The sequence below is a fragment of the Octodon degus genome, unplaced genomic scaffold (genome assembly GCF_000260255.1).
Source record: "Octodon degus isolate 3935 unplaced genomic scaffold, OctDeg1.0 scaffold00077, whole genome shotgun sequence".
NCBI classification, from domain to species: Eukaryota; Metazoa; Chordata; class Mammalia; order Rodentia; family Octodontidae; genus Octodon; species Octodon degus.
The window spans coordinates 11,748,814-11,774,434 of record NW_004524653.1 but is presented as its reverse complement, the minus strand read 5'-3'; the positions used below and the strand labels follow the sequence as shown (position 1 = coordinate 11,774,434).

At 44.0% G+C, this 25,621-nt stretch overlaps 1 protein-coding gene across 2 annotated transcripts in view; it reads left to right on the top strand.

Annotated features, from left to right (window-relative positions):
• The window catches only part of Wfdc2 (WAP four-disulfide core domain 2), a 31,294-nt gene extending 6,250 nt beyond the window's left edge, over positions 1-25,044 (top strand). The window contains exons 2-5 of one of the 2 annotated variants that reach the window (XM_023720785.1): positions 433-651; positions 18,137-18,280; positions 21,050-21,196; positions 24,881-25,044. In XM_023720785.1, the coding sequence (XP_023576553.1) occupies positions 433-651; positions 18,137-18,280; positions 21,050-21,196; positions 24,881-24,900 (530 nt within the window). In that variant the 3' untranslated portion in view covers positions 24,901-25,044. Of the gene's footprint in view, positions 1-432; positions 652-17,488; positions 17,608-18,136; positions 18,281-21,049; positions 21,197-24,880 lie in introns of those variants that run through there. The other variant, XM_023720786.1, reaches the window with a different exon arrangement.
• The last annotated feature ends 577 nt before the right edge of the window (positions 25,045-25,621 follow it).

Here is a 25,621-nt window from a genome sequence, read left to right as displayed (position 1 = left end):
TATATATTTGTGTTGTTGAGACAGGGTCTCACTATGTAGTTCAAGCTGGCCTTGAACTCCCTTTGTAGACCTGGCTGGCCTCAAACTCACTCCTGCATCAGCCTCCAGAGTGATGGGATTATAGCCATATACCACTATCCCTGGTGATTTTTTTTTATATCTTGTAGTGCCTAAAATCAAATCTCAGGCATCACTCAGTGAATACATAAGTACTTCAGTGGTGTGCATAACTTTTTTACATTATCACTATATAATGGTATACCTAACAAAATTAATATAACATCCAGAAAACAAGCTATCAAATGGAGTTTTTGCACTTCCAGCTCCCTGCCCACTAGTCACCGGATACGTGGGCTGCTTTCATTGTTTGCCATGTACACTGCCCTGTAGGACCATTCTCCTAGTTGACTGCAGACTCTGCTCTCCCTGCAGTCTCCCGGCCTGCCTTCTGCCTGGAGCGTTCCTTCATGGGTCCCTGCAGGATTCTGTTGATCAGATACTACTACAATGCCCACTCTGGACGCTGTGAAGCCTTCGGATATGGTGGCTGCAGAGAAAAGCAGAACAACTTCGAGACCAAGGAAGAGTGCATGAGGGTCTGTGGGCAGAGTTCTGAGGTGCGAGCTATCACTGAGTATGCAAGGAGAAAAGGTGAGGGCTGGTTCTGTCAATCCATGAACTTTGGAGTTTTTCAGTGTTCTGGTGCCCTCTTAAATTTCTTTCCTCGTTGTGTAATTTTTACTGTAGACACCTTTAACCTTCCTGATCAGGTTGATTTCTAGGACTTTAAGTTTTGTTTTGGCATTTGTGATGGCACAAGATATTGTGAATGGCATTTCTTTCACCCCTAACCTGTTATTGGTGTATAGAAAAGCTATCAGTTTGTAGGAACACAGCACCATGAATGACTCCTTCTGGATCTTCTCAAGGAGAAAAGGAGGTGCACCAGGCTCAGCTGGATCTTTCCCAGTGGTTGTGTTTGTGTGTGTACTGTGGAGGTGTGGGGCTCAGCTGTTTCACCTACAACAATGCCATCTACTTCTGTATCGAGCACTGCACACTAAATTCTATGCTTAGCATTTTACACACATTATTTTGAGCAAAGAACTTTTACTTCCAAAGAATTTTTTGCAGAATGGTACATTATTGTCCCTATTTTAGAAATGGAGGCATGGAGATATCACATAGCTGGTATAGCTGGGACACCATAATGAAGGACTATAAACTGAGTGGCTTAAATAACAGGCGTTCATTCTATCACAGTTTTATAGGCCACAAATCAGACATCAAGGTGTTGACAGGGCTATGCATCCTCTAAAGGAGTCAGGATATGATATATTCTCATCCTTTCTCCTCACTTCTGAATGTTCCTTGGCTTGTGGCAATGTAACTTGTCTTTCTAAGAGGTAGAGACATTCCTTCTTCCATTTTTCCTCTTCTGTAAGGACACCAGTCACGTATTAGGGCTCACCCTAAAGAATATCTTAACTTGATTTCTCTATCAAGAAGATTACATTCTGACGTACTGGAGATTAGGATCCTACCAGGTGGAGGAGGGTCCCTATTCAAATCACAGCAGCTGATAAATTGTGAAACCTCATCCTATCAGTCCCTTAGCCTCTGTTTTTGGGCAGGAGGATGACAATATGAATTTAGAGTTCATATTCTTCAGTGAGGCTGCCAGGGTCCAAATGCTAGGTCTGTCTTCATGTGGGGTTCCTAGGAAACAGAAGGTCAAGTGTTTACTAAGTCAGGTGAAAGGAGAGAGTGAGAAAGGGAGGAAAAGGCAGCCCATCAACACCCCTAAGGATGCAGCTTTCACCTACTGACACAGTAGTGGTTACATTGGAAACTTCAGGTATCTACTTGTTAAAGACCCCTCCTTCACCACTCCCAGGCTGTTACTTGTAAATTGTTTGTAAATTACAAATTAACATAAGTGACTAATATAAAATATGTACTCAGTCAAGTACAGTGGTCGTACCTGGAACCCCAGAACTCTGAGAGGCTGAGGCAGAAAGAATCACAAGTTCAAACCAAGCCTGTACAACTTAACAACTTAGTGAGATCCTGTCTCAACATAAAGCAAGTTCAGCATAAATATCCTAGGTTCAACCCCCAGAATCATATCAATCAAACAAATAAATTAAGCATCAGCATTTGTAAATACATCTGACATAGTTTCTACACTCACACCCTACACTTTCTTGCAGGAGCCCTAGCCAAGTATTGACCTGATAATTACCAATGAACATTTTATTATCAGATGTATAATGGAAGAGTTAACAGGGCACCCAGTTTCTGTTGAGGTGGTGGGTAGAGGTGGTGGGCGAGAAGATTTCTTTTAGGAAGGGAATTTTAAGCTGAGACACAAGCATGTTACTCAGAGGAAGGTGGGTGAACATTGTAAGTAGATAGAAAAGTGAAGGAAATGCCTTAAGTGGAGAAGCCACATGGGAATGAGTGGGCAGATGGAACACAATGATGCAGCACACAGACCAGACCAGACTCGTGGAGTCTTGAGGGAAGAGCTAAGAGCCTGGGGGCTTTATCAGGAGGCTAGGGGCAGTTCTTATTTATTGTAGGAGAACAATCTGGGCAAGGAATGGAGAAGTGAGGATGGAGTCTAATGCAGTGGAGGCCACGACACTGACGGGAGAGGATACCATCCTTGACTCAGCAGAGAGGAGTAGAAGGGGATGGTGAGGGCCTAGAATCAACAGGCTTTGAGGGCAGGTTCTCATGGAGGGTGAGGAATGTGTCAAGGACAACAGTGAGCATTCTGACCTAAGTGACTGAAAGAATTAAAGGGCAACTCCATAATGGAAGGACAATGCATTCAGTTTTGTCAATATTGATTGTGTGGCACCTGTGGAACATCTAGGCAAAGGGGTTGGGCAGATACTAATTCATCCACTCACATGTTCAGCGAATGTTTATTAGGGAGAATGGATGTGGTGATTGAAATCACAGACCAGATCCTGGGTTTAAACCTTGCTCTGCCAACTTAGAGGCTGCAAGTCATGTCTCTTCTCTGTCATTATTTGACTTGCCTCTAAAATGGAAGCCACAATAATACCATAGCAGTCACTTTTGGGGGCAGGAGTTGTTACTGGGAACCATAGGGGTTAATGCATTACATGTAAGACTTTAGAATAATGCCTACAGAGGGCAGCAGGGGCATCTATAGCCTGGATATAATGCAATGCCTAGTGTGTGTGCTGGCACAGTTCAAGTTACTAAGTCCAGATATGAACACAGTGCCCAACTCTCCATCCTCCTGGAGCTGACATTCCAGTGGGAAAATCCATAAGTAAGTGGGAAATAAGCAAGATACATTTCAGAGAATGCTAACTGCTACAAAGAAAATAGCGTAGACTACAGGGCAAGGGGGGTCAGGGCTAGCTCAGGCAAGGAATCTCTGAATGGAGGGCAGGAGCCTGATGAGTATTTGTGGAGTACTAAGGGCAAAATGAATACAAAGACCCCCAAAAGCTCCTTTTCCTGAACAGTAGGAGAAGATAGGTCATGGGCTATGTAAGGCATTTAGATTGCAATTCCACACAAAGTGGGAAGCCACGGAAGAGCTTGGAGTATAGGAGTAACTGATCTGAAAGGAGTCTACGATGGATAGCAATCTGTGATTGTGTGCGTGCTTGCATACTTGTGTAAACTGCTAGGGAATAAATCCAAGACCTTGGAGCAATCTGAGATTTTTCACTAAGATGGAAAATGGTGTCAGGCTGACAGATAGATATTAGCAAAACTGAGGTGCAAAAAGCCCTATATAGTTAAAAAGTTACACTTAACTTTAAAGCATGCTCTGCCAGTTATAGTTAAGTAATGAAGCAAAGACCACTGGGAAAAATACACTCATAATCATTTCTTAGGTTTCTGATTTAAAGAGGTGAGACCTAATATTTCTACAAAAAAAAAAAAGCATACAGTATTCCTGGCCATCACAGCCTATCATCTTATGATACCAGAGAAGGAAATATTCTTTATAGGCTCCCTCACCTTGGGCTGAGACCTAATTTAGATTAGAGCTTTTTCTTATGTAAGTTTCTTTCCTAGCTTTCTTACATGACCAAAATCTCTGAGAGAACAGTGACCATCTAAACAGAAACAGAAACCTCTAAGAAATACAAAATAACTAGGATCCTCTAAGGAAAATATCCATAAGTTTCATAATCATCATACTTCCCTGGACCCCAGGAGTAATTCTTGTGTCCATAAAAAGTTTCCTAACTCATTCTCGGGGCAGATACCTCTATGACACTGCACAGTGAGGTATAAATCTCTATTCCTGCTTGCTGGGTGTTGTGACACACACCTGCCATCCCAGTGGGACAGAAGGATCCCTGAGGTCCAGGCCAGCCTGGAATATGGAGCCAGACCTCGTCACAAAACAAACAAAAACCAACAACAACAAAAATACTACCTATTCTTCTGCAGGGCCAACTATGTGTCTTAACCAGATTCTTTCATCAAAAGCACAAAGAACAGAGGAGAGTGAGGCCAGGTTCCTCTGGGCACCAGGACTCAGCTTCCTGGTGACAGTGGTTATAGCAGGGGTAGATGGTACTCGCAGGGAGTGCTGTACAGTAATAGTGGTGTCCCACACAAGAAACCCAAAATATGAATCATTGAAGAGAAAAATGAAAGGTGACAGGAAGCAGGGCCATAGACTTTGTGGAGATGAGAAGAAAATCTGGAAATGGGGAGACAGAGGGGTGGTGGGGGAGTGGTAGTGAAAATGATCAAAATGCCCTATTTATATTACAAATTCCCCTAGATGAATGTAATAATTGTGTATCACAAACACACACTAATTTTTAAAAACTAAAACAAACAAACAAAGAACCCCCTAATAATACGGAAAAGCCTGCCCACATGACTAGGAGATGTTACTTACCTCTATGTTGGTTCTCAGTTTCTACCTATCTTTATTTCTTCCACTCTATCTCAGGATAGTGCTAGTTGTGACAACTTGCGTGTCCCCTTTGATCCCCATGTCATCATCACAAAATGATGCTAATAAATAGACACTGCCATAAAAATCTGCTTTATGTTTTTGCTCCTCAGACACGTGTGTGAAGCACCCAGCCACAACTCTTCAGTACGCACAATGCCAGGTGCCCGCTGTGCCCATGCTATTCCTGTTGGGTTTGAGCCTTATTTTCTCCTCTGTAATGTGTGAGTGATAAAACCTGTTTTTCCCACTTCTCAGAAATGCAGAGAGGATGAGATTAGATAAATGTGGGGAAAGAATGTCTGGAAGGATAGAGGGAAGGATTTCTTTAAAAAAAAAAAAAAACCCTACTTTAAAACACAGATTTTAAAAAAGGTTGTGGTCCTTTTGTCACACTATTTTTTATTATCTTCTTTTTATTTATCAAATTATCTATTTCACTTGGAATTATTCGCCAGTTTCCAACACTGTCATATTTTTTTGTATTTTACTTAACTATTAAAATGAAAATTATTTTTGTTCTCACCCAGAGAATACATAGCCTCATACTGGAGTAGTTCTCATATACATATTCCATTGGTTTGTTCTGATGTTTTTAATGTTACAAAAGCCATGCATACTTTTGTATTCTTAGAAGGATTTTTTTTTTTTGCTGCCTCAGGATGCCTTAAGGACAGGTCAGAAAAGGCATGAGGACATGGGGATCGAACCACAATATCCTGAGCCTGACTGCTTTTGCTTAAGCAGGCACTTAAACAACTGAGCTAATGGGAGGCCCCACTTTTGTACTCTTTATCTAGATTCAAATAGCTCTAGAAGATTTGCTATAAGAAAGAGCAGTTCTCCTGTCTTCCTTCTTCCATTTCCCTCTAGCCCAGACAAATTTTCTTCCTCAAGTCTTCTGGCCAGGACTTTTTGTATTTCCCTCCAGGTGTGGAACTAATGTACTTCAGTCACCAGCACTTGATCTTTCACATTTAGGTTTTGCCACCATGGGAGATGAAAGCAAGTCCTTTTCCACCTGCTCCGTCTCTTCCTGTGGCCCTTCCTCACAGCAGGATTATTCTGCCATAGTTTTGATCCATTCAGTCATCACTAGTCAGTGTTGGAATCCAGCTTTCCATTCCTGGACTTTCCCCTCTCTTGTTGAGATGACGTCATGTGCTGCTTTCTTCTAAAACTGGAAGCAATGGGGAGGGGAGATGGGGAATTCCTGTGCTTCTCTTCCTTCTTAGAACGATGAGTAAGGAGTTAAGAGTGCAAGCTTTGGTTTTGGAGGAAACAGTGTGACTCCTGGTGCTGGCCGCAGCACACTGGCAAACTGCCTCTCCTTTGCCTCTTTCATTTCTTCACCTCTAAAGAACGACAGGTTGCACAAGCCATTGTTCATAAGCTTCTTAGGAAAATGACCAACACATGGTGATTAAAATAGTGCTTGCATTCCACCCCATCCTGCAAGGAAAATAACCTACACCAAGAGGCTACTCTGTCAGCATAGGCCATCCTCTGCACTCCTCCACCACACTCCTCCACATATGCTTGCCACACAGGAAAGCCAGGCAATCAGGGTGGTACAGCAAATTGCTGAGGATCCTCAGCAATAAGAACAGGACCAGGATTCCTAGGAGGAGGATTTGCTCACTCAGCTTTGGGTCTCAGAGAACAACAGCTCCAGGTCCCAGGAGTACGGCTCAACACCTTCCTCTTGGGCTGAGGATGAGCATCCTAACGGGTTGGACCTTCCAGGGCACATAGGGCAGAGGCTCAGCATCTGGAGGCCGAGGGTACATGCTTTATTCTACATTCCTGGGGCTTAAGCACTGAGCTTATTAGGCAAGCATACCACTAAGCCACATCTCCAGCCCTTTTTCAATTTTTATTTTTAAGTTTTGAGACAAGTTCTTGCTAAGTTACTTAGGTGGGGCTCAAACTTGTGATCGTTTTCTCTCAGCTTCCTGAGTAGATAACAGCAAACACCCTCGCATCCAGCTCCCCATTCTCTGATCTCAAGTTGGCTCTCCTGTGAGTTTTGAACTCAGGAGCACACTGATGCATGATTGGAAAAACCTCAAGTTGTTAAAGTACTCTTGGGTTAGTGAGGTCATAAAAAGCTAGGCAGAAACCAATTCTCTCTGGAGGGATCTATCTTTAGGTCTCAAAGTACTTCCACAGAAAGAGCTCTAAGAGCCTGAGTTCACAGTTGAAGTTTCTAAAATAAGAGGGAAGCAAGGCATAATCAGAGAGAGTTGGCAGAATGCACAGAGTGGAATGAATTCCACAAATACTAATACTTTGAAGTATCCAACAAAGCACAGAAAAATAAGAATGTGAAGAAAATACAATAAATATTGTTCAGGGATAACATATGTGGCTAAACTGTTAAGCTAAGGAAAGAACGAATAAGCATAAAATTCAAGTTGTTGGCTCCGTCTGAGGGGAAAGGGAAACAGCTTGAGAGGCACAAGAAGACTTCAAAGGCCCTATCAATGTTCCTACTGCAAACACTCATGTACCCACCACCCACGCTGGCTTCACAAGTGCTTGCTGTGGTGTTATTCCTTAGATTTTTTAAACATAGTTCATGAATGTTATTTTGTGGTCCACTGTTTCATAAAACAATAGCAATGTAGCTTGGGGCTGACTCTTTCCAGCTGTTTGCATGAGCAAATCCACCTTCTGTCCAGACATCGGACTCCTCCTATTAGGAAAGTATTTGCACCATCTTTTTTTTTTTAATTTTATTTATTTATTTATGTGTGTGTGTGTGTGTGTGTGTGTGTGTGTGTGTGTGTGGCCAGCTCAGCCCACCAGGGGGTGGGGCTGGCTGGCATGTGGTGCTGGGGGATTGAACCGAACCGCGGTCCCTGTGCTTTGCTAAGCTTGTTCTAAGTAGGTGCTTTAGACCACTGAGCCATCTCACCAGCCCCTGCACCATCTTTTTCCTCCTTTTTCTAAACTGGATGGAGACTGCCCTCCCTACATGTTCCCACATATTTCCACATGCTCCCACGTAATTCAGAGGTTGCTTTCTCTGTGTGCAATATGTCCTAGCCAGAAGGGATAATAATTCCACCTCCTTCTGGATTCCTGCAACACTTTAAAAAAAGAAAATCTCTTGCTACAATGGCCTACTCTCTTGTTTCTCTGGCCTGAGGAGCCTTCAGGCTTCAAGATGAGAGCTGTATCTTAATCATTTCTGTGTCCCCACTGCCTGGACCTTCCTGAATTACTTAGGCAAAATGTATTCATTTCTCCTGTAGTTCAGTTCCAGACCTTAGAGTATACTGGAGTCTTCTTTATCAGACACCTAGTGTTTATCACTTCTCCAATAACAATAGTCATTACTCGAGATACGGCATCAGGTACGATGCATTCCAGGCATGGTTTGAGAATCAACAGCATGAGGACAAATGGAGGCAGAAAAGTTTTAGCCAGACATGGAGATGCAGGGCCAAAATCCCAGCACACAGAAGGTTGAGGCAGGAGGATTATCAGGAGTCAAAGACAGCTTAGGCTACATGGGGAGTTCAAGGGCAGCCTGAACTACATAGCATAATCCTGTCCCAAAAAAGAGAAAGGAGGGCAGGGGAGATAGCTCAGGAATCTAAGTGCCTGCCCTGCGAGTGCAAGGACCTGGGTTCAATCCCTGGTACCACATGCCGTGCTGGCCACGGAAACCGGGCATGGTGGTGCACACCTGTTATTCCAGTTCTAGGGAGGCTGAAAAAAAGAGGATCACTAGGAGTCCAAGCTGCCAAGTGAGACCCTGTACCAAATACATTAATTAAAATGTTTTAAATTAAAAAAAAATAGGGGGAAAAAAGGAGGGAGAAAGAAAAATTTCAACTGTTCATCAAATTCAGCCATCTATCTCCACCCCATGGTCACTACCTCAGCTCAGTCCCCTCACAGCATCTGACCCATTGTTTCAATGGTTCCTTACTATCTTTCAATCACCTTCCAGAGGGATCCACCCCAAGCAAACCCCTGTATCACCTGCCCTCATTGCCGATCCACTCCTCCGCTTTCATCTCTCCTTGTCTGACTCTCCTGGTCACACAAAACCACTTCCACATGCTTAAAGTCCTCCCCAGGTCTTCCCTTATACTCTTCTTCCTCTCAGCAGTCTTTCCTCCTAAGGCTCTGTGTTCATCAGGACCCGGCCTGGAATCAGCACCTGTGGCAAGCTGTGCCTACTTCCCCTGGTTGAGTGCAGATATTCCTTGTTTAACAATCCACCTGTATAATGACTGTTCAAACTCACTGTTTGAACTTGCAACAAGCAACTCAGACTTACTATGCACATTCAGACTTACAATACCAGAGCCTGAGTGGCAATGCAGCCTTATAGTGGCTTCTGTAGTACAGCTCTGTAATTGTTGCTGATTGTACTGTACTGTAAGCATAGCACTGAAGGTTTATGTTGTGTTCTACATTACAGTACTGCATGTAAGAGTTATAAAAATAAAAACAAAGTCATCAAGTTAGAGTTTCCTTTGACCATTTCTTTGTTCTGAATATTCTGGTGTACATACTATGGACAGTTACTCATTTAGTGACCTATTCATTTAATGACCTGGTTGAAGGAACAGAACTCTACCATTAAATGAGGAGTGTCTGTATCCCCAGTTCTATGCTTTTTATCCCTTCTCCTCTGTGAAGTACAAGGGTTTCACTGTCATTAATTTTTCTTGTCTCCTTGAAAGGCAATTCCTAGAGGGTGTTCCCTGTGTTTGGTAGCATACGGTTACACAATAGACACCCACAAATGTTGGGCAGAGACCTCCAGGCATATTCTAAGGACCAGGTCAGGCAAACTTCAGTATCTGAGGGAGTTAGACTTGAGAGACTTGGGGCCAAGGATCAAGGAAGCTATTGCAATTCAACCCTGTCCCTATTACCAGAAAGACCACAAGCCATTGGAGGAAACAGATATAAACTTAGCTGTGGAAAGTATGATATGTAATACTTTTGAGTAAGCCGTTTAGCAAGAGGCAGAGAGGCAGAGGCACGGGCTCTGTGCTAGTCAAGAAGTGGTGAGTAAAACTGGGCCTCGGGGCACACTTTCTCCTTAAGGCATTGGAAAGGCTCAAGGCTGCTGCCAGAAAAGGAAATCATTGCTGAACCAGCCTTGAACCGGATTTTCACAAGCGCTTAAGGAGTCATTGCGTGCATAGAGCAACAGGGTCTGTTATGGGTCAAATCACATCTCCTCCAAATTTATCTGGTGAATTCCAGTAGTTCAGAAAGTGATGCCATTTGGAGATAGTATCTCTACAGAGGCGGTCAAGTTAAAATGAGGTCACAGGGTGGCCCTTATTCCAACATGACTTTTATCCTTTTAAAAAGGATAAAATTTAGAGGCAGACACACCCCCAGAGAGAAAGAATGCCATGTGAAGATTCAGGCTGGTGTTAAGGTGGTGCTCCCCAGGTGAGAGAGTTTCCAGCAAACCTTCATCAGCTGAGGCAGTGGGGAATGGAACAGATTCTTCCTCATGGTCTTCCGAAGGAAACATCCATCAACACCTCTTCCTTGGACTTCCATCATCTAGAACCATGACAGAATAAATCTCTGTTGTTTAAGAAATCTTATTCGTGTCACTTTCTCACAGGAGCCCTAGGAAACTAATATAGTCTCTGTAGGACTTAGTCCAGTCTTTGTGGATTAGATGAAGCTTGACTGTGGATTAGATAAATAAAACTTCTCATCTTTTATGCAAGAAGCAGTCTCCATAGCAGATGGTCCTTATCTGAGGTACTTCTCACTGATACACCTAGGAAATCCCCTGATTTCTAACTCAGAGAACTTTGTGCTCATTTTGGTTGCCTCAGGTGTACACGATGGCCGCTAAGCCTCTAGGCATCATGTCTCCATCCATTTTTATTAAAACACAGAAAGAGCTCAGAACTTTCTTTTGTTGACTTTCTATCTTTTTCCTTGGTCAAAGAGATCCTTGTCAGAAACCTCAGTCTGTATTTCATGGTTCAGAGTTGTGTCTCATAACTAGGCTGAGCAGAGGGAGGTTTAATCAATGCTGCATTTCTAACAGGGTATATGTTGCCCTATACGAAAGTAAGCTCTCTTTTAAAAAAAATCTTTATTTATTTATTTGGTACATTGCCTCACTACACAGCTCAGACTCATAGTGATCCTCCTGTCTCAGTCTCCTCTGTGCTGGCATTACAGGCATGAACCACCATGCACGGTTTTGGTGGTTGGCATAGCAAGTGGTACCAGGGATGAACCTGCCAGGCAGTCACTTAGATTGCCAAGCTATCTCCTCAGCCCTCCAACTGGATCTTAAGAAAAAAAGGCTGTCAAATATTTTTGACCTGCTCTAGTTACCTATTGCTGTGTAGAAATCCTTCCTATAGGTAGTGTAAAACAATTATTTTGCTATTGTTCATGGAGTTTATGGGCCAACACTTGAGGCAGGGCACTGTAAGAATAGTTTGTTTCTGTTCCATGATGCCTTAGGCCTCAGCTGGAAAGATTTAATCAACTGAGAGTGACCCCATGGCTGCAGTGGAGTCTATGCAGTCTTTTTCATTCAGCTGTCTGGCACAAGGGCTGGGATGAGTGACAGGCAGGGTTGAGCTAGGATCATAACCCAGTCTCTACATAGTGTTCCCAAGTGCCTGGGGATGATCAGACTACTTCCACAACATCTCAGGGTGTAAAGTGCTAGTGTTCTAGTAAAAAGGGTACCTTTTTGACCTTTTAAAAGCTAGCCTCAGAATCCCCTTAATAGCACCTACTATACTCTATTAATTGAAGCAATTACAAACCTGCCTAGATCCAAGGGAAGGAGACATATCCCACTTTTCAATAGTAGTGTCAAAACATATATGGTCCTGTATACAGATTGTCACATCACTCTTGGCCTCACAGTAGTAAACTCACATGGATATCCAATGTGTTTCCATTTAGGATACAACTTTTTGGTGGCAGTTATGGGGTGCCATGTTCACTTCATACCAGGAAGGACCAGAATCATGAGACCAGCCTCCTCCTACCAAATGAGTCAGTAACCACACAGTCTCTTCCTGTGATTTTTATCTTAGAGTAACTTAGGATAAAGATAGTGATTAAAGGTAATCACATGTCCAATTCAGTCCTGTCTTCCAGATGTAATGGACCAACCAATACCATAATTTATGATCACCTTTCTAGTAAAAGTAACATTACTCTCAATACTTTTTTAAGAGAGCTGTAAAAATCTCCTTATGACTACCCTTGTTTCCACAGGTGCCCCACTATAATCCATTCTTCAGAGCAGCCAGGGAAGTTTTCAAATATTATAAATTAGATGATTTTTTCAGTCCATCCTCCAGGTTGAAATGAACCCATTACTTCCCATTGTGCTTATAAGGTATCCATACCATTTGTCATGTAGAACTACATGACCCTGTCCCTGGATAATTCTTTGGTTCCACCTCCTTTTACTCTGTTCCAGCTATGCTGGTTTTCTTAGTGTTCTTGGTTTTGATCAGGCTAATTCCTGCTTTGGAGCCATTGATTTGTTTTAACATTTTCTTTAACACTAAACATCCAGATGGCTGTATGCATAGATACATGGTATAAACATCACCTTAGAGAGCCCTATCTTTGTTCCCTCAGCCCAATCTACAGTTACATCACCTTGTTTTGATTCATTTACAGCAAATATTTATATCTACAATAATATTTTCCATTTATTCATTTATTTGCTTATTTTCTTCACTAAAGACTATAGGCTCTGGAATAGAGGTTTTATTAATTATTATATGAATAGCTATTGTGTGAGTGCTGAACATCTTAGTGGCTTAGAACAACCATTTCATATGATTTCCAAGTGAATTAATCTCTGTTTATTCTTTTGGTGATCTCCAGATTCACCACTTCTGTTGTTGGTGATGCAATACAATATGTGAGGCTTCTTTTCAAATATTGATACTGTCATGAGCATAATCTTTCCTTTTGCTAAAACTCAGAATTAAAATTTTGATTAATTCTTTTTATATTCTAGTCCCAGAATTAGTTTCCATTGTGAAAGTTACTGAGGACAGCCTAGTGCTTCTTAGTGGTATCTGTGGCTTCTCCAGGGACCCTATAAGATGGATTTTATTTAAATGTATTATGTATTTAAATTAAGAGGCAGTCTGTCAATCAAGTTTAAATGCTTTTTTTTTTTTTTAATTTTTAGACAACTTACAGGGCATGTTGTTTTTCTTCTAAAACCAAAGCCTCCATGTAAATAAATCTTGGCCAAAACATCAGTCCCATTTGTCTTGCATCCTGGTGTTGCATAGATGCCAAATTGCAGCTAGTTATGATGACAGGTGATAGGTCCAAAGTCATTGTCAAACCTGTTAGCATTTGTCCATCTCTAAACCATCCTTCAAGAAAACCACATTTGAGGTTCACACCATCTTCATGGTCTTCTGGTAGAGCAAGCGTGCCATCTGGATTCATGTTTTCACCAACAAAGTTCTGGTAGTATTTTAAATTAACAAGGATATGCTTGATCTGTTCTGCAGGTCCTGCTATACAAGGTTTTACCTTTTCAGGGCCCTCTTCTTCAAGTTTTGCCTTGATATAATTTTTGATGAGACAGTGGTACGTTGGTACAAATTTAATTTTGTACGGTGGTACAAACTTAATTTTCTCTAATATTTTTAGAAAAGATGGCCATATTTGTGTTTCTGTGAGAAAGACAGCAGTTGTGTTTGTTACCCAATGCAAAGTTGGGAAACAAAAACAAAATTTGGCCCATCATTCTGCTTTTGAACAAGATTACAAGCAAAAGTGTTCATGAACTGAGGTACCACTGTCTTTACTATAAGTAGCCTATAACCTTAGGGCCAATCTAAGAAGTTAGAATATGGAGAAGCCAAAGGCCAGGGCATACATTCTTTATAGCAGTGTTTTTATCCTCCTTGGACTTATGGCCCTGTAGGCTATCTTTTAATCTTTAACCATGCATGCCAGCAGGTTTGGGGCGTGTGACTTCAACAGTCCCTTAACTCTGCATATCTATCTCACACATACCTCTGGCCAGTACCTCCAGTCTTGTGGTCTTGCATGTTCATATAGATTGCATTTTCTCATGAGGCTGCAGTCAGATGGTGGCTACTGTCATCTGAAGTCTTGATTTGGCTGGATCTCCTAGCTGATTCCCTCACAAGACTATCATTGGCTGTTGGTGCGAAGCTCAGCGGGGATCTCCCCCAAAGATTTGAGGTAACAGAGGAAAACATGATTGCAGAAATGCCAAACTTTCATCCTGCTCTTAGTCACCCATTGGGCATCTTCAGGTCCAACCTCTAAGTCCCTGGCTTCCTCAGAAGAAAAGACAAGCTATGCTTTTAGGGAGTAATAGGTTGGGGGCTCAGGAGTTTGTCCTTTGTTCCTATGGTGACTTTTAACTATTTCACTAGTTGGTGACTGCTTTGTAAGTTTGCAGGACTGTGCTACCAGATCTTATACTTTTTTCCAAGAGAAGCTACAGGGGTTCTTTATGTGAAATTCACTTTAAATCCTAGTAACTAATTTAAATCTTTAAAATGTACTGTGTAGGCCAATAATATATATATACTCCACTTGGATTGGTAACTTCTGATATATGTTCTTCCCTTTAATACATGTAATAATCTTACAAGACATTTCTCACTTCGTGAAGGAAAATAGAGGGCCTAAAAGAGGACTGTTCTAAGCCACAAGCAGGAATTGTCTAACTTCTGATTAGGGACCTGGAGGAGTTCTAAAGCCTCTGTTCTTTTTATTTATGTAGAAGAGAAAACACACACTTGTACCTAGCATGGAACCTGGGACCACAAAAGCTAAACATCTAATGTCACTAACATATGAAACTTTGTTCTCCATCCTTCTACCCCACCTCACCCCACTTCTGAGTTTCACACTAATCTACATTCCACTAAGAGAAAGCAATCAGCCAGGGAGTACATGAGGTATTGGGAGTGGTAAGTCTGAGCAGTTTCTTGGCAGGGAAGCTCAATAAATCCTCAAAGAAACCTGGACAACAGTGCCTAAGGTTGGACGTCCTGTAGCCAGCTGGTCCACAGGCTAAAACCAGCTGCTCACCAAGGTGTCCTCTACGTGCCCTGGATTTCAGGAGCCTGCCCAAGGCTATGTCCCCACCTGGTTCTTGCCCTCAATGCTGTTGACTGTTCTCTGAGCTCAGAGTAAACAGTCCTGGCCCGCCCAACAACGGCATGCTTCCAGTCCCAAGGCTGGGCACAGGAAGTTGAGAGAGATATTCTCAGCCTGTTTTACTAACATCTACCATGGGAACAATGACTGGATATATCACATCACCAAGATCTACTCAGCTGTCATTCTAGTTTTCACTGTCTCAAACCCCTCTAGCCTCCAGGAACAAAGACCTCCTGGGGCTTGTGGAACCTCAGGTCATTTGAGCATAAGGAACATTTTATTTATTTATTTTTTATTTATTTATTTATTTATTTATTTATTTATTTTTGCGGAACTGGGGATTGAACTCAGGCCCTTGCGTTTACCAGGGAAGTGCTTATTCCACTGAGCCATCTCCCTGGCCGCATAAGGAACATTTAGAGGTAATTCTTGCATGATACCCTTGGTAATTGTTTTGGCATTTACCACCCTGGATTCCAAAACTTGATGTGTATCATCACTTCTCAATATCTGCAAGGGATGGGCTTCAGGATCCCCGTAGATAGTGAAATCCACATGTATTACATATAAACTACACACATCCCCTGTATTGGTGATGGCCAACCTTTTAATGATAAGTACCCAAAACGCAACCGCAGGCCCACTTGTTTATTGCACAGTGCCGACACTGCAATTAAACCTGAACACTAAGGGTTTAGTTTAGAAAGAAAAAACAAACCTCATATATTAACATCTTTTGTCTTAAAAGAAAAACAAATAACACTTGTGTCATTGGTTCATCACCATTACCCTAACCTCTTGTGCTTATCTGCTTTGAATAGAATAGAATACTTACAATAATGAACTACAATGTGAATGTCATGTAAATAGCTGTGTACTGTATTGTTTAGGGAATAATGACAAAAAACAAAAGTCTTCACATGTTTAATACAGATATAGCTTCTCCCCACATATTTTCTGTTTGTTTGAATTGAAGAAAGTGGAACCTGGGCCAGAGAGAAAGCTCAGTGGCATAATCATCTGCTTGGCAAGTGCAAAGTCCCAAGTTTGGTCCCCGATACCCCCCGCCAAAAAAAAAAAAAATAGAACCTATGGTTACAGAGGTCAACTGTACTTATCAGTCTGCTTAGTAATAGTAAAAATCAAATTTATTTACTAGGCATTCCCAATACTTGTGGGATAGTATAATGTGTTGCATTTCAGGTTCCCAGGTCAATCATGTAAATCTACCTATCGGATTGGTTTCATGGCAGGAGGTTTACACTCATGTTCTCACTGAAGTCTTATTTAAGCATTATTGTTATAGATGACAAAATGGTTGTTCAGAACAGGGAAGTAATCGTTCTAAATGCTCTATGGAAATTGATGGAGGGGAGAGTCAAACCAAATGCTTGAGGGCTCAGAGCTGGAGGGCTCAGCTTGCTCACCTTCTCTGTACCAGATGTCTTTCCCTTTATGTGTCACCATGTGACACATAAAGGGCCTATTTGTAGGCCCCCCTGCAAATATTTACAATGCTATGGGAAAACGCAAGGAACTGGAGGGAGCAAGCTGGGTTGAAAGCTTTGTCTGTTCAGCTTTCCTGGGACCTCTGGGTGAAACTCTCACACACTTGAAAATCTAGTGTGCTTGTCATGACAGTTGATGCTAATAATGCTTAGCAGTTCTATGCTGCTAAGAGGATTCCTGGAGACAAGGAGCACAGTCCTTGACACTCACTCAGCCCTGATAAGAGTGTGGTGTGAAGAAACAGAGACACAAACACATACCCAGACAACAGGTGGCTCATCTTCGTGGATCTTGGTCCAAATGGCTCATTTATTATTCTCACTGTGGCCTCCACTGGATACTTTGTAGCCTCTTCTATACTCTGATCCCCACTGCAGCCTCCACCACTAATCCCTAAACCGACCTGCACTCTGATTCAATCACCACCAAGTACAACTGTTTAATCCCGCGGGTTTATTGCCTCCTTGTGGACCCCTGCCTTTTTCTCCTCAGCCCTGACCTGGGGCATTCCAGGGAGCAGCCAAGAATCTGAAAGCAGCTCCAGATCCTGGTGGCTAGGACCTCCTGCCTTGCCCTGCCCTGTCCTGCCCTGCCCTTGTGCCCCAGGACAGAGGAAAATAGCAAGCAGTGGACAAGGGTCCGGCTGCAGCTGGTCGAGCTGCTCCAGGCCTGGAAGCTGTTTGGGTTCCTGGTTCCCACCGAAGCCAAGAGTGACACCTGATCCCAGGGGATTGTGAAATGGCATGAGGTGGCAGCTCTGAGCTCGCTCTCTACCCCCCTTCTGCACCCCAGCGCTCGGCCCCGCCCCTACCCCACCCCCACCCTGAGAGCGTGGTTAAATCCCCCCTTCCTACTGAGCTCACACCCGCTCCCCACCCCGCGCAGCACCATGCCTGTAGGCCGTCTCTGCTCCCTGGCCGCCACCCTCCTCCTCGGGCTGCTGCTGCCCGGCCTCCTTATGGCCACAGGTGAGTGGGGCAAGGAGAGGCCACCAGCGCAGGGCAGAGCCAGGCAGAGGTGGAGCCTTTGTAGGGGCTGGGGCTGGGGAAGGAAATTTCTGGGACCCAAGTGGGTATATCCACGGAAATTAAAATTAAGGGATCCCTGAGGCACAAATATAGTTACCCTTCAAGTTTAGGGTGTGGAGTCCGTTACTGGAGATGGGGGACCGCCAAGGACTGACATTTGCAGGGGCTTCTGTGCTGAAGGTGGACACGGGCTGGAATGGAGCCTAGAGGTCTGCCTAGACTTCCAAGTCATTGCCCGGCTGTGCAGGGTTCCCTAAAGAATGAGATTTGAGTGCTCTGAGGCCCAGCATTGGGACACTCCTGTACTCTGATGTGCTTGAGACTCTGAACTTGGAGGTGGGGTCTTTTGGGCTCTGTAAGGGGTCCTGTAGGGCCAGAGAGTGAAAGGCCTTGGCGTTGAGCTGTGGTGACCCTCGAAGCAGGAAGTGGGCATCCTTTGCCTGCTCCCTGAAGCCGCGCCCCTCCACAGGATCAGGGAAACCAGGGGTGTGCCCCCAGCTCCCGGTGGACCGGAACTGCACGAAGATCGACAAGTGCCAGGCAGACGGCGACTGCGCGGAGAACCTCAAGTGCTGCCAGGGCGACTGTGGCCGCGTCTGCTCGCCACCCAATGGTAACCTCGCGGCCACCCGGTGGGAGCGGGGCGGGGCCAACGACAGCACCCAGAGGAGGGAGCATGTTCCGGGAGGAAGGGCTACCCAAACCCGGGACCCTGCGAAAGTCGAGGTGGAGGAAAGCAGATCCGCCAGTGCCCTCCCTTGCACAGCCCTAGGGGAGACAAAGGCGTCACTGAGGTGCAGCCAAGGGCTAGGGCGGTCCCCTAACCCCTGGCTGGACTTGAATCTCTGGTGCGTGACAGACTTCCGGGCACGCACAGCGAGACATTGTTCCCGGCAGTGTAGGGACCAGGGGCCGGCTTAAAGCCTGCCTAGCAGTACTCCACAGATTCTTGCTTGGTCAGAAAAGGACTGATGTCAAGATGGGACCCTTATCTTCTGTCTGTGGAAGAGAGTAGTGACAGAGAAAACTTCTAGCCCAAGGGTTTTTTGTCATCCAGTGGCTGGCAGGGCTCAGTATTTGCCTTTACCATTGGCTGGCTGAGTGTTTTGAAGAAAATCAGGACCTGCCCTGGGAACGTTCTCCTAACTCCCTTATTTTTAAAACATTGTCTTTCTGGAGGCCCAAAGGGGAGAGAGCTGGGGTGCTTGCTAGGGCTCAAGCCTCTCCACGGACAGGGATTCTGATCAGGGCAAGAAGCGTCCTCAGCATGAAATCAAGGCTTCTCAGAGGGAAAGCCTGTGGATGAGAAGCAGAAATGGGACCGAGGAAGGACCCAGGTGTACCTATGGCTGTTGGTCTTCATCAGAAGACATCCCCTGAGATTTTCCCCTTCTTTGTATTGTCTTCCCCTACACTGGCAGCAGAGGCTAGGGAGCTAAGTGGTTATGGGGTCCCATACACTAAGGGCAGTGGTAGGAGGTGCTCAGGAGGACTTGCCCATCAGGGGCAGCACCTGGGCATGGAGGCCCCTCATGTGTAGCTGGGAGAGAACCAGATGGAGAGATGGAGGTGGGGAGAGAAATCAGGAAACTGACAGACCACAGAGCTAGAAGGGTAAAGGGAGGTTAAGATGTAGGTGAATGAAGAGCTTGTTCCCTTTATCAGATGGACATACTGAGGCAAAACGCGGAAAGGGGACAGGCCAGAGGGCTTCCTGAGCCAGGGAAGGAACATGAAGGCTTGTGTCTTAGCTCTGACATATCTTAGGTGTGTGCCTGAATAAACTGCTTTGTCTCTCTTGCTTGTGTGCAGAGTGAGAGTGAGAGTGAAACCCCAAGCTATGGAGTTAACATGAGGGGCCAGGGAGATGGCTCAGTGGAATAAATGCTTCCCTGGCAAGCGCAAGGGCCTGAGTTCAATCCCTGGTTCCGCAAAAAAAAAAAAAAAAAAAAAAAAAAAAAAAAAAAACGTTGGAGTTAACATGAGACCTCAAAGAAATGGCAGATGGTGGAGAGAGTCCTGTTAGGGAGTGGACACTGTTATGGTGGCTCGCTTAGTTAGTACTACACTGTTTCCTGTGGATATTCTCTTTTTGTCCCAGCATTGCTAGGTCTTGTCCTTTTCAAGGGAAGAGATTTCTTTGGATTAGGAAGCAGGGGTCTGTCAACTACTTTCTTGGTCTTCTAAAACTGATTACCTAGTTCTGTGCCTGTGTTTTACATTTGACCAGGCTTTGATCCCCATTCCTTGAGTCAGGAATCAATTCGTGTGCATGCATGTGTGCGTGTGTATAGACACCAAGGCTCAGGTCCTGTCTGTTTTAAACCATGCCTCCTGACCAGCAGGTCCTGTTGGGATGCCCCTTCACCTTTCTATGCCTCATTTTCCTCTTCTATGATATAAATCGAGTTAGAAACATGCCCTAGGATGAAGCCATTTTATTTGAGGATTGCAGGAGGTCACCACTTTCCACAGAGAGCCTGGTAAATGATACAGCTGTGCAGTGGCAGCTCTGGGTGTAGTGGGTAGGTGGAAGGATGTGCGTGTGTATATGTGGAGGGTATCGGTGCTGAGTGATTGTAACAGGGAGCAAGTCAATGGAAATGAATATAGCGAATGTGGAGCATGTCATACTCACGTGCGCACCACACTTCACAGTTGTTGAAGCATAGTGCCAGTAACTAATGCAGAGTCCAGGGGCCTGCCCATTAGCTTAAGTGTTTAAGTGCCTGCTGAAACTAATGCAGAGTCTGGGGCCAGACTTCCTATGGGTCATTCTTGCCTCAGTCCTGTATGACCTTTGGCAAATTACTTAACCTTTTAGGGCTTCAGTTTCTTTTTCTGTAAAGTTGAGGAAATATTAACATCTCCTTCCCTCTTTTTACAGTTATTGTGAAAGTTAGATGAGCTAATATATGTCAAGTATTTGGAAAAGTGGCATATAGCAAGAACTAATTAAATGTCAGTCACTATAAGTAATCATTATTATTGCAAAGTAGCTTAATCTTTGGGGAAGAAACAATACTATTTATTTCCATTGCTTCTGTAACAAGCCCATGATTCTCCTCATGGATATCACTGATTCTGCGTGACACCTAAAGATCTGGTGCTCTGGGAAATTTCTGGTCTTAGGGTACAAAGGTAGAAATGGTAGAGCTTGAACCTAAACTGAACTCTGATGATTCCAGAGGCATCTTGGAGTAGGAGGAAGAAGGATTTGTAGATAGTCCCTCAGGGACAGATGGGAACAGCTCAGGTCCCTGAGATCAACTCAAGCAGGAGCTGTGCTGTTTGCCTACCAGGCTGAGGGGCAGTGGGTGACCATGCTTTGATCATCTCCTCCCTCCATCTCAGTCTACATTTTCTTGCTGCTTCCACCCAGAAAAACCAGGTATTTGCCCCAGTGTGGACTTACCCCAGCTTGGCATCTGTGAGGACCAGTGCCAACAGGACAGCCAGTGTAATGGCGTGATGAAATGTTGCCGCAATGGCTGTGGAAAGGTATCCTGCGTCACACCCAACTTCTCAGGTAGGTGGGGGTCAGACCCAGGGATGAAAGGACGTGTAGCAGGTTGAAAAGAGAGACCTGGGCAAACATTTTGGTGCTCGTGTGTTGGTCCACTTATGTATTTTCCTTCTCTCAACAGCTATTTATTATCTATAGCAGCTGTAGATGCTGGGGGTGCTCAGTGAGTGAATAGATCAGACCAAAATGTCTCTCGGATGGAATTTATAGTCTAATGGGTAATGAACCAAATAGGCAAAAAGGTTTTGTAGTATGTTACAGGGATGCCCTCAGGAAAAGAAAACACAAGGGAAGAAAAGAGTACCCAGGGAGGAGAAGACAGGGAATATTGTTGCAATTTTACACAAGGTGTGTTAGTTGTTGTCCCTGTGACAAAACACCTAAGCAAATCAACTTAGATGAAGAAAGATATATCTGGGCTTGTGAATTTAGGGGTTTCAGTCCATAGTTATATGATGCCCTTACCTTTGGGTATCTGGCAAGGCAGAAAACCTCATGGTGGAAGGGCATGGTGAAGGAGGACTTCTTATCTAATTGACAGGCAGGAAGTGGAGGGAAAGTCAGAAGGGAGGGGATAGGGCTGGAACCACATATACCCTTCAGAGGCTGCCCCAGGGATGTACTTTTTCTCACTGGGCCCTATTTCCTAGTAGTCTATTCAGCTAGGGGCTCACCAGCAGTTTAATGCATCAATGAATTCAGCACCCTGGTGATCTAACCACATCTTTAGACCCCACCTCTGAACACTGCTGCATTACGGATCAAGGCCTCAATATACTTAGAAAGACACTTCAGATATAAAGCATAAAGAAGACAGTAAGTGAAGGCCCTGCTGAGAAGGTTTACCATTAAAAATGAGAGAAAGAGCTGTGGGGCTGTCCAAGAAGAGTGTTGCAGGCAGAGGAACAGTAGGTGTGGAGGCAAAAGCATCCCTGGGTCTTTCAGGAAGAGCCAGAGGCTGTAGACAAGTAAGCAGGAGAGAGTAACAGAAAGAGAGAGCAGAGTTTAAGCTGAGCATGGGGCAGCTCATTCAAAGGACTTGTTCAGACTGACATTTTCAAAGTCTCCTCTGGCTGCGGTGCAAGTAGACAGAGCTGGGCCAGAGGCAGGGGTCCTGTGAAAGATGGTCTGAACCAGGACAGAGTCAGGGACAGGGCAATGGCTGGGTGGAAAGCACGTGAGGCAGTGCTTGTGAGGAACAGAGCTGCTCAAGGAAGAGATGGGCTTTCCTTTGTTCAGTGCTTTTCAGTAAGTCAAGAACTAAAGAGAAGGAGCTGTGCCCCAGCTATGTCCTGGGGGAGGTAACAGCAGCTGGAGGAGATGAAAGCATCAGAGGCAGGAGGCAGGAAGCTCCCTGCATGTCCGGTGTGAGACTGGAAAAGAGTCCATCTTTATTTTCACCACAAGGGCTTAGCTTTTTGGTGCAAATGTGCAAGAGATCTGTTAACTTCCATTTGATTCATCAGATGTGTGCTCAATGTACATTAGCACTTACTCTGTAGCAGGCCAGAACTAAATTTATCCACTTTTAGTAAGCTTGGCCCTAAAAAGACAAAACTATGGAGCCTCTCTAGCCCTCCTATAATGAAGAACAAAACATATTAAGTAGTAAAGTAAGCATGAAAAAGTAAAGAGGAAAAGTGAAGGAAATAGTTGGTGGGCCTGCTGGGTGATCCAGCACTCAGCCACTGGCTGTGCCAGGTGCTGGGACAGAAAGGTGACCACCGGCGCACTTGAGAGCTTTCAGTCCTTTGGCTGAGGTGAATGGATGGATGATGCTCCTAGCACCTGTAATGAGCACCCAGTATGGTGGGAAACAGGCAGAACCATCACACAGGCATGGATAGGGAGGCTGGAAAAGGAGAAGTGGAAGAGACTTCCCAGAGGAGTGACCGTGAGCTGGAACTGAGCATGCATAGAAGGCAGGTAGTCTTTTTTTTTAAGAAACAAAAGATAGTTTATTTAAAAATATTCACAGCAGACTGTTGTAGCCTAAAACAGGACACTGCACAAATATTCCTCAATAATGGAGTGGATAAATTATGGTATCATCGTAAATCAGAATAATATTTGGCAATGAGCATAAATGAACTATTCTCACATGCAACAACATAGATTTCATAAACAGAGACTTTGTTAAAGAGGTATTATGCAAAAGATTTTGTATTCTATAATTCCATTTACACAAAGTTCAAAAACAAGCCAAATACCCTATGTGTTTAAAGTTAGTATTATCATGTTTGGTTTCTATTTCTAAACTTATGGGGATATGTAGGAGGTTGGGGAGGGTAATTGAACTGGGAGCAAGCACCAGGGGAGATTGCTGGGTGTAACAGGAACTGTGATTGTCAGCTTGACTGGGGTAAGAACTGCCTATCAGATTAGTAAAGTACAGTTCTAGGTGATTGACGTGCAGACCAGGGAACTGAGGGGAAAAGACATATCCCCAGATGTGGGTGGCATGAACCAATAGTCTTGTTGTTTGGATAGACTAAAAAAAGGGAAGAAAGAAGTGCTTCTATTTTGGAAGAGCCCCAGTCTTTGTCTTTGCCTTTGGATATCTGTCCCCAGCCTTCCGAGGCAAACTCCTACCAGGCACTCTACTGGAAGCATCCAGGTCTTTGACCTTGGACTGGTGCTTTATCTTTGACATCCCCAACCTTGCTTTACAGCTTAATTTTCTTGAGCAGTTAACTGGATACTCTGGCTCTCTAGTGTACAAGTAGCCATTTGGAATTTTCTGCCTCTGATCCCACAGACAGCTGTTGTGACTCTTCCATCTCTGACTCTATAAGCCTACCTAACAAGTACCTTGTATAGTTATGCATATATTTTATATTGCCTCAGTTCCACTTGAGAATCCTAACTAATACAAGTGGACTGGTTACATGAGTTTATTCACTTTATGAAAATTCATCAGTTGAAGGCAGGTAGTCTTGAGAAGTGCATTGGGGAGGTGGGCAGAAGGATCAAAAGATGCACAGTTTGGAAGTCACTGTTATTGTGTGCAACCTTTAACCAGATCTCAGCAAAGGAAATCTGGAGGTTACTGATGAAATCTATCAGTACATAGATTTTTTTCAAAAGTGAATCCTGGAGAGAAATCCATGTCCAAGAGCCCTTTCTCACTACTTCAAAGTGTGCTCTTTAGTAGATAAGAGGGATCCATGGTCTCCTTAAGACCCCATAGTTCTTCTATGATGCCAACCATCTTTTAGCTCTATGAATGCCAGCTATACAGTTGGGATTTGCAAACACAAGACCCACGTTCAAATTCTAGCTCTCCTTGGACCACAGTTATTTTTTTTATAGAATGGAGATACATAAGATCTGTTTGACCAGTCCACTTTAGTTTGACCTAAGGAATCAAAGCATGATGGAACTTTCTGGTAGTGGCGGGATTCCTGGGGAGATTAAATGCCTGTGAATCCTTATGATGGCCTTATAAGCAGTCATTTAGGACTACTTATATATCCTAGTAGGTCTTGGTGATGATATCAATCAGTACAGAGAAGTGTGAAAACTGAGGGAAAATGCAAGAAGAGCCCCCAAGGGGTGGCACTTTGTTGTGTGTTGAGTGTGATATGCTGGCACAGGGAAGCTAGCTTGGGATTTAAAGGGTGTGTATTCTTGCCTAATGTGATGGATGTTGTTGTTGATGATATTCTTGTGCTTTTCATCCTCTAGCTCCACCACCACTCGCCTGAAGAACAGCGAAAGGAAATTTCTGCTTAGCCTTGCATCTGGCTCCATCACAGCTGCCCTCCTTTCTTTCTGGATCCTGCATTCTGTCCTGAGCTGACCACAGATTTTCCCTTTCCCAACCAATAAAGTGACAGCTTTCAGCACTGGTGGAGCCATGGAATCTGTTCTTATCACTTTGTCCCTGTTTCCCAGACTGAGGCTGAGATAAGTAAGCAAATAAGGGTGGTGAACAGGTCATTCAAGTGTGAAGTCCAGGTGACCATTCACTATGAAGCAATGAAATTCATTCAGGGTTTGGCTCCTCTGTGTTAGTGCTTTCCAGGTGAATCCTTGCACCAATCTTGTGATACTGGTCACCAGGATGTAATCCTCTGAAGGTTATAGAGGAGAAAACAGCCCAGAGCGGCAAGGGGAAGCCTTCAAAGTCATTCAGGTTCACTGCTAGGCATTCTGATAATAGCAGTAGCACATACTATGTGTCAACACAGTGCTAGGAAATTTTTTCCTGTGTCCTGGATACTCAAAGCCCTCACAGTAGTTAATAACAGCTGCAGGTTATTGACTGGAACTCTAAGTAGTTACATTCCTGTGACCACACAGAAAAAAAAAAGTGACATCTTGGGATGGTCCTACCTCTTCTTTTTAATTTTTTTCATAGACTTTGTCTCATAGACTGGACTTTCATATGTAACAGCATGAGGAGCTTTCCTATACATCTCCCTC